Source organism: Tasmannia lanceolata, unplaced genomic scaffold, assembly GCF_043159265.1.
Source record: "Tasmannia lanceolata isolate RefF3 unplaced genomic scaffold, GAP_Taslan_0.1 ptg000037l, whole genome shotgun sequence".
Taxonomy (NCBI): domain Eukaryota; kingdom Viridiplantae; phylum Streptophyta; class Magnoliopsida; order Canellales; family Winteraceae; genus Tasmannia; species Tasmannia lanceolata.
Window position 1 is genome coordinate 9,645,790 of NW_027518714.1, and position 9,880 is coordinate 9,655,669.

The 9,880-nt window shown below is 36.5% G+C and overlaps 1 protein-coding gene across 3 annotated transcripts; it reads right to left on the minus strand.

Annotated features, from left to right (window-relative positions):
- Positions 1-780: 780 nt before the first annotated feature.
- LOC143861703 (Transcriptional coactivator/pterin dehydratase) lies at positions 781-8,600 on the minus strand. Of its 3 annotated transcripts, XM_077372587.1 has the most exons (7): positions 8,333-8,600; positions 4,904-5,001; positions 3,206-3,291; positions 3,002-3,125; positions 1,705-1,773; positions 1,078-1,195; positions 781-1,000 (listed from the first exon to the last, which is right to left on the minus strand). In XM_077372587.1, exons 1-6 carry the CDS (start codon positions 8,506-8,508, stop codon positions 1,113-1,115), a joined length of 636 nt encoding a protein of 211 aa, XP_077228702.1. In that variant the 5' UTR covers positions 8,509-8,600; the 3' UTR covers positions 781-1,000; positions 1,078-1,112. The 3 variants fall into 3 exon arrangements, with proteins under 3 accessions (XP_077228702.1, XP_077228700.1, XP_077228703.1); XM_077372585.1 differs by having other exon boundaries at positions 781-1,195; positions 8,333-8,599; XM_077372588.1 differs by lacking the exon at positions 4,904-5,001 and having other exon boundaries at positions 781-1,195; positions 8,333-8,472.
- Positions 8,601-9,880: the final 1,280 nt, after the last annotated feature.

The window sequence follows — 9,880 nt, forward strand, 5'->3', positions numbered from 1 at the left end:
TTACAAAGGGACCTTCAATTTATATGATAACATCCCTCTGAATTAACCATTATCATATCATTTTCCTCTAACTTGTAGAAAGAAAATATTTACCAACGATTTTTTTTTACATATTTCTTGCAATTCAGACAGGGCCTTAAGGATATAGACTGACCTAAGCCGAGCCCACTGATATCGCTAAAGGTAGAATATTAAAAGTGTGGATAGACAGAATGTGCATTTGAGGCACACTGCCTATGATTCAGCCGACACTTTGAATTTATTGTAGACCTCCAACACAAGACTATGTCCACACCTGTCGACACTGCTTTAGACACTTTTAAATATATTACTAGAAGTGTTAGTAACAATAGTAACTTTATATGTATGCATGTGTACGAGCGTACCACTATTTCTAGATTTTTAGGGTTTGGCATATCAGATACCTCATCTCTGTGTTGAAACTCAGCACACAAATTCCGTGTTCACAAATCTTGATTATATGTACTTTCTATTTTAGCTGTGTCCCCATTTCTAAATTTTAGGAGTTTGCCGTGTCCACACTCCATGTCCGTGTCGACACTCGTGTCCATATCCACAAATCATAGCACACTACCAATAGTCTGATTTCTCATCACAGTATAGGAGCTGCTAAGAGTTCCAAAACAAGTTAACAAAGATTATATCATGGGAGGCACTGTAGAAATGACAGTAAGCAATTGAATATTTGTAACAACACTGTTGATCAAGAGCTTATAGCCTATGCAACTATTGTACGATCCAAAACACTTAGGCTGGCCAGACTCCAAGATCTCCATTGGCTTTTATTAGCTCGCAAAATGCTTATTAATCAGAGGAAAAGAAGGTTTGCCAAAAAGTTGTGTGAATGACAATGAATTCAGTAGGCCACAAGAGAACATTATTTAATCCCTCAGAAAGATACCCACATCAACTATTTTATGAACTGATTTCATAATGCAATAGAGAGCAATGCCATGTAAGAACCTGATTCAGTTGGCAACTGTCAATGAAAATGCAAGCCAACTTTTAGTACTTACAGAAGGAACTTGAGATAAAGTTCATGGTTCCATAACAAACCTAGGAAGTAACCAACACACTCCATGTGCATACGCCTAAACTTTTTTTCTCAGTAGATGTTGCAGGTCGAGAGAGTTGATCTTAGCAGCGAGTATAAAGTCGTTCTCCGTCAGCCCCCCTGTAACAAATCATGTACATGATCAAATGATACAATAGGAAAATGCATCATGAAAGAGACATGCCTAGCACCCCCTAATTTCTCTCGTCATGGAAGTTGAACTGTAGAGTTTAAAGATTTGTTCACATTCGATGTACCTAGTCTTTTGGAAGAATCAACAGCAGCCATTGAGACAAGTCTCAGCCACAATACATCCTCATTAGTTGTGATCAAACTCCTTTTCTAATTCTAACTAGTGATCAAACTCCTTTTCTAATTCTAACTACACCTCATTAAATTGTGTATTACCACTCATCCTATTCCTCAACTTTTAAAGCAAGGTGAGAATTAGAGCTTCCTTTTTTTTGGCGGGTAAGCTGGGATCAAACCCTCAGCCTCTTGGTTGAGGAACAAATCCTTGTACCAATGAGCTAGAGGCTCAACCCCTAAATTAAAGCTTCATTGTATGCACAATGTAATCAATCAGAAGTATTTTGGAAAAAAGTAACATGGTAAACAGAAATTCGTACCGACTGAATGTGTCCAAATTTCAATTTTCACATTGTTCCAACCAACAAGATGAAGGTCAGGATGATGACCTGCCACAAAAAACATGATATATCAGTGAAAAGGAGATGAGATATGGGGTCGCCTTGCCTTATGCCCCCTTGAGCTAGAGAGAAACCCGAGAGACCTCACATGTATAATGATTGAGAGTATCTATCTACAAGACACATACTCAAAATCCATATATTTCAAGCATCAAGCATGATAGTTAATCCGATAAATAACTACGCATGCAACACTGACAATCAACATTGGTGTCATATCATGTCAAATACTATACATTAGGCCCACACAAGTATCTGTGTGGCATAGCTACCAACTTTATCAGTCAATTTGGAATCACATGTGAAAACAATTACCCCTAGAAAACCAGAAACTTTATGTTATGAACCACCTATGCATGATCTATAGTAATGATAGAAAATTAGAAACTAACAAAACCAAACCATGAATGTTGATGGTGCTAGAGATGCTTAGGGAGATTGTGATCAAGTATCTAATTGACTTACCAGAAAAATTATTGCAATCGTATGTGCATTTATTTTATTTACTTATTTGAAAAATAAAAAAAAGTTTATTAAACATGATTTTTTTTTTTGGAATGGTAAAATAATGAATTAATAAAGAGAACCGAGAAAGTCCTCAAAGGAACATACAGAGGATAAAAAATACAAATAAAACCACGGACTCGGGGAGGGAGGAAGTCAAAGTGTCAAACCATTCCAAAAACATGATACGTGTGGCAAAATAAGAGTATCATTATAGTATCGTGTCAAACATGATACATTGAGCTTAAAAAATTGTCCTGGTTTCATACCTGGGCTTCAATTTGTAGCACACTAGTGCACTAGAAGAATCACCCTCTACCAAAAGCTCGCCAGAAAGTTCACTATAAAGAAAAAAAGAGAGAACTCTAGAAAGACCTCATGTTTCGCATCATTGGTCCTTGATTCGTGACTTCCCAACAAAGCCCTGTTCGTTTCAGATTCTGACAACCAATGGTGAAGCCCCAAACCTAATCGGTTTGGGGCCTCACCATCAGTTGTCAGAATCTGAAATGAACAGGGCCTAATCATGGTTCAAGTATCCATAAACAATTATTAATGTCAGTTCTACAAACGCTTCAAGTTTCACATTCAGTATCACTAAGTTACTTCCCCAAATCTTACCCAAATCTTAAAGTTTTGGCAAAGTATGACTTAAGCATCAACACAAATAGAGACCTACATGACTTAAGCATCAACACAAATAGAGACCTACCTTCTGCTTCTGCAACATTTGCTATGGCCTGAAAAAACTCCAATCCTTTTGTGAAACTTTTCACTTTCCAAGATCGCTGTAACTTCAACGTACCGTTCTCATTTATCAGGCTCCATCCTGGCACCTAAATGTAAATAACAACTCAAAACAACATACTGTATGAAACTAAAAAATCAAATATCCAGCATGGGTTCATAGACAAACCTTAGGAATTAGCTCATGAGCTGATTGTTCAATCATAGGCCGAATATCCTTCGAGGAACATGGTACACACTTCTTGGTTGACAAATCTAGCACCCCAGAAAACAGTTCCATATGTTAGAAACCACCACATCCCCTAGACGCATGATGTCACTAAACTATAATACCATGTGCAAATTTATGATAAAGATGGTTCATGACATACAAACTAACACATTCTTGATATGGCAAGCACCACGAATTCATGGATATGTCCACCAAAACATTGGTAAATGCACTTAAACATGCAGTCCCATCTCATATAGATGCATGTATTTTGGGTCTGACAAGCCATTCAAAAGATCCAAACTGTTTTTCACTTACTAGACGTGTTTGCATTTTTGAGCTGCATCTGCAGAACTTGTGTCTGCGGCTAGCATTCCTTATTCTACCGATATGTAAGCTTTTATAATTGTAAATTAAGATAACTCTATAATTGCATCGATGTGTCAGTATGTCCGATCTGTTGCCACCATTGCCTCCAAGACCATGCGCAAGCTCTCACACCGACTCAAGTATCTTTGTGTTACATAGACTAGTGTATATGCAAATAAGCTATGATTTGTGACACGGACACGAGTGTCGACACAGACACGGACACGAGTGTCGACACAGACACGGAGCGTCGGACACGGCAAACCCCCAAACTTTAGAAACGGGGAAACGGCTAAAATCGAAAGTATATGTGATCATGATTTGTGGACATGGATTCGTGTGTCCGGTTTCAACATGGATACGAGTTGTCTAACTGAGGTAAACACAATATTCAATAATAATAAAAAAACAGAATGTCACACTTGACATAGTACAAAAACATGTCCACACACCCACATTAAGTCTAACACTTCCAGCAATACAAGTAAAAGTGTCCAAAGGATGGACACGCTTGTCGTGTCGGACATGGCAGGACACGTGAGTTAGCAATAAATTCGAAGTGTCGGCCAAATCATAGGTTCCCATCAATAAGATACCATCTAGAATGCTTTGAAGTGTCAAAAGTATTTCCAACTGAAAGTCACATCAATCCCCACTCTCCCATCTCTCCTAAAACATGTTATGATGCAAATGTCATAGCTTTTACTAAACTATCTATGAAAGTGTGTATCTATTAAAAAAAAAGTGTGTATAGTATAAGAATTCAACATTACTAATTTAATGAATTGCAATTGATAAATAATATGTGTACCTATTTATCACACTAATACACAATTCCAGATAATCATATAATTCAACTGTAATAATTTAATGAATTGCAATTAATGAATAATATGTGCACCCATTCATCACACTAATACACAATTCGAGATAATCAAATATGGGTCTTCAAGGGATGCCATGCAATGTCCCTCCGTCTGTTCGAATGTCCATGTCCTTTTCCATGAATGATTACATTGTTTTAATCTATCAGCTATCAAAATTCAACGACTATTTGCTGAAAACAACATATTTTTTCTAATTACCAAATTAAGATAGATTGAGGAACTTGTGAATTGTACCACCTCTGAGGCAGAGTAGCTTAAAGGCATTGGATACTGATCAAGCTTGAAAATAAACTTTGAATAGATCGAATGACATTGTCAACTTTAGGTCCATCCAAAGTAATCAGAAATTAGTCGTTTCACTAGAACATCAAATTTTGGACAACAAAAGGTTAGTACGCACCTTTTGCTGTGGAACAAATCCTAAACCCATTAAAAGGGTTCCTATTTGGTGATATTCTGACATGGTCTTGTAGTGTCTCAGTTACTCGACAGCTTGAGCTGTATGAATACAAAATTTAATCTTTACAAAACAAAATAACACCGCCAAAAGTTATTTAAAAGAAAACAGAGCTCATAAATTTGATTTAGAAAAGACACCATTTTGTAGATTAAGAACTACAAACAACAAAGAAACCCCAAAGGCCAAATCTGTAATAGTGGTCTTGAAGTGTCTCGGTTACTAGACAGCCTGAGCAGTGTGAATACAAAATTTAATCTTTACAAAACAAAATAACACCACCAACATCGAGCACAGAAATTTGATTTAGAAAAGACGCCATTTTGTAGTTTAAGAACCACACAACAAAGAAACCCCAAAGGCCAAATCTGTAATAGTGGTCTTGAAGTGTCTCGGTTACTAGACAGCTTGAGCAGTGTGAATAACAAAGCCAAAAGTCTGTCAATTCACCCCAGTCTGCAATCTCTCAATTCAGTAACCATACATGTCATAAATAACTAGGACTTCGTAATAAAATTGGTAAACAAGACCATGATATCACGATATCTCGATGATATTATTTGGAGAAGTAAATATGATATCTTAGTTGAGATGCATTAGGTACAATAGTTTATGATGGAAAGAATGCAAGTGATCCTGTTACAAAAATTGAAGCACAGCCATAATCAAATAAAATGTAAGGATGATGAAAGAATAAACTGGGCAGTAATAACGCTAACAAATTGCCAGTAAATTCAACTCATGCTTGCATGTCAAAATTACTAGGGCAGTTTATAAATAATTTTTCGCTGCCATAACATGGAATTCTATTTGTCCCTTTTGACATTTCAAGGACAAATCGGCTTAAATTTAAATTGCTTATTCTTAAACGGAACAAAATGAGACAATGCCATGATGTACTTACATAATCATACTTCCCCTACAGCTGGCCATGTTACTCCAAGTTCTTCAACAACTCATGGACTCAAGTGACCAGAATGTAAATTGTAAACGATGCATCTATTAACATTCCCACAAACTGGGAAGCAAGACCAGTCAATCCCAGAATATGATTAGGAACTAATGTCATTTCCAATATTCTGCGACTTTAAAAAAAAAAATGTCATTTTCAAGGTTTTTCACATGAATATTGGATAATTGTTCTTTCGCTCCATTTATAAGCGATTCTAATGGACCCTTTTGTTAGATTCCGCAGTCTAGAACAACATCTTGAACACTTGGGAGAGCCAGAGACTGAATGCTTGCTTCAAGATCGAACAATCATGATGGGAGGAGAGCAAGCGGTTGATAAGATTACCTCAAAAGATTTACTCGGTAAGTGATGCATCTCCCGAGGGTGGCATATTTCGGTCTTATGTTCCGGAAGGTTTATCAAAAGAATATAACTCATTGTGAATTTCTTGAATGGAACAAATGTAATGCCATGTCACGGTTTCCTCGTCAAAAATCCTTCTAATGACGGTTGATTGAATCAACTCCAAATCATTTGTGTAGATAACATTTAGATATGGATTAACAAAGAAGATACCACTGGAATATAAGACACAAAACGTAAATATATAACACAAGCGAAGCATAATCCCAACTATAAATAACTCTTATGCACTTATTGTTATCGCTCATAAAAAAATTTAAAAAAAAAAAGAAGTAGAAGAAGAAAACTGATAAGGCATTATGCCAGTTAGAACCATAATTGAGTAATCGCAACTATGATTTAATCTATGGCTTGAGATGTTGTTAGACCATTATGTAACACAAATCAGTATGGTATAGTATACCATTAATAGTTTAATACGCTTACAGTTTTGGTTTCACTATGTGTTTCGGTTTCGATATTGGTCTCGGTGGGGATGGAAACGGAACCATTTCGATCATTTCATGTCAGTTTAGGTTGAAATTAAAAAGGATGATTTAAAGCAACTTATGTAAATGATTGACATTTACGTTTGATTCATAATTATGACAATTTTGCATTTTTATTTATTAGTAAAGTTCATTTGCTTTTCTCATCACGATGTGATTATACTTTCTTTTAATTCATGTGGAATGAAAAGTAAAAAGATTAGGATGGTGACAATATGTGATGACGTAATGTCATGTCAGTAGGTGAGTTCCACCCCTTGGACAACATAACACCTTGAACACTATGATTGCAATGTCAATTTAGTCACGTGACCAATATTACTTGGCATGATTTAATCGGGTAGACAGATGCCTTGCGGAGGAATTATCTTCCTAGTGTGAATTATTGATGAGGACATCCATTTAGGATTTTGAGTATACCGGCATTAGACAGGGGCACCAGCAGCCTGCCATCACATCCATTTGGTTTGATGACGGATTTCCAAGCTTTAATCGAGATGGATCCGAATTCCAGGGTACAGATTGTCCAGAGCAAATTATAAGTTATTTTCTCTTCCTCTTTCTTCCCACACTTCTCCTCCTCTCCTTTCTCTCGCACTCATGGTTGGGTTTATAAGACGCCCACCCCCCACCCCCCGGCGGCCCTCTTGATCTCCCATTTTCCCCCCCTTCTTGCTTTGGCTGTGATCAGCCCCTCAATCCCTCACACCTCTTGCCTCTCGGACAATGTTTGCAGCGGACGATCAAGACATGAGGGCCGGCAAGCCATCCTAGAAATTAATCCTACTAACCCCTAAGTTTACACAACAATGTGTGGATAAACAAAGATTGTTTCATTAACAATTTATGAAATAGATCATCAGATATTCGATATGAACGACTCAGAGAAACCAAAAATGGGATTGACTACTTGGGCAATCCATCTTGTGAATTTTCTTCAATTTGATCTTCCCATATTTGGGCTAGAAGGAACATTTTGGTATTTTGGAATCACTTGCAACAGAGTTACATATGGTCAGTTTTATAATATTTTTGGGTCAATTTATATTGTCGGGTCCGAAAAAAAACATAGGACACTCGTAGGGTCACTTTGGTTATTTGAGTCTTTTTTTAGAGTCTGACTTGTTTCATGAGTGCGGTTAAGAGCAAAAACGTGTTGAAGACCATATAAGACTATAAGTCATTGTACTTAACAAACAAAAATGAAGAATTTTACAATTGCTCTTGATATTTTTCTATAATCAATTGAAAAACAAGAACCCTAACGTAATTCAATCGAACCCCATTCAGTTTTTGAAGAAGAATCGATCGAACACCATTCAATCCATTTTTCCTTGTTCTATTTCTCTAACCATAATATCTCATTCTTTATTACATTGAAACCCTAACTCCGTCAAGAATAATTCTTCGAAACCCTAACCCTAATAATGACGCCCACACCACCAAAAAAAAAAAAAAAAATAGCATCAAACAAAAAAGAAGAAAATAGAGGAGTTAGAGAACAATCACCGTCCATAACCTCCAGATCGAGTTGGGGCCTGTGGAAATCGAGTTGGGGTTTCTGGTTTAGGGCGAAAGTGAGAAAAAGGGGGCGCTCTCAACAAAATCCTAATCATGGCTTCTTTAGGGTTGAGGAGAGAGAAAGACTTGAATGGGACTGCCGATGTTAATGCGAAACGTGGCATGAGACTGAGACTCTGCGTGTATACGTCGTGGGCTCACCGTGGATTCTTTTTCCCTGAAAAATAGCTTCTCTGAAAAATGAGTTTTTCAGTGTTTCGTTATCACCTATCAGATATTTTTTATTCCCGAGGTCAAAATACTCCTTTCCACTGTAACGTACGGTATGTTTGAGAAAAAATTTAAAAAGGGTGATGCTATTTTCACCCTCCCTGCAGTACTTGCACACCCAACTTTTTACGTCAAATCAGGTTATAAGGGGGGTGTGCACATAATGTAGGGGGGTTAAAAAAATCTTAAAAAAGAATAAAACCTTTGAAAAATCTTCAGACTCCTATTTAAAAATTAGGGAAAATGACCAAATAGAAGGGGTTTCTACTGACTATGACATTTCAAGAGGGGTGTTTTCTAAATCACCAATCAAGAGTGCATATGACTAAAATGCCCTTGACTCTCTCTCTCTCTCTCTCTCTCTCTCTCTCTCAAATCACCTTTTTGAAATGATTACATTTAGAGAAAAACAAATCCCAAAACCCACCTTTTTCCCTCTTCTTCTTCTTCCTCCCACCTACCAAAAAAACGTACGTATGAAAAAACCCAAAAACCTCCATTTTTGAAACCCAAAAACCTCCATTGTTAGATGCCAAAAGCTCCATTATATTGCTGAAAACCTCATTTTTAGATGTGAAAGCCTTCCTAACCCTTCATTGCATTGCACAACGCCTCCATTTTCAACAAATATTGGAAAAAACGTTATTGGATTTGGAAATCTTAAAAATCTTCACTAGAAACCACCATTCCATTGTAGAAAGCTTCCATTTAATGGAAAGGTGTGTATTTTTACCCCTCTCCCCTCTCTTTTCATTATAAGGCATGTTTATAAACTTGAATGAAAGTTTTCCATGTTAAACTACTGTCTTCCATTGCAGAAAGCCTTCAATCACTATTTAATCTTATTTAAATTACTTTAAACACTTTATAAACATTGTTATTTTTCTGTAAACCACTAATTTCTTAAGTTTAACCAGTATTTCACTACCATAAACCGGTACTGAAGTGGGTGTTTATAAGTGGTTTATATAGCTTCTTTGGTTAAGAATCCTCCGTAGTGGTTTATAATCGTAATTAGTGGTTTATTAAGGCTTACCAGTGGTTTAGAGTGTTTATAATTGGTTTATAAAGATTTATAAATGATTTATACAGGGTGAGCAGTAGTTTATAGTGTTTATAAGTGGTTTATATAGGCTTATAAGTGGTTTACAGTGTTTACAACTGGTTTATATAGGGTAAACAGTGGTTTATATAAGCCTATCAGTGATTTAGAGTGTTTATAAGTGGTTTATGTAGGCTTATCAGTGGTTTAGAGTGTTTATCATT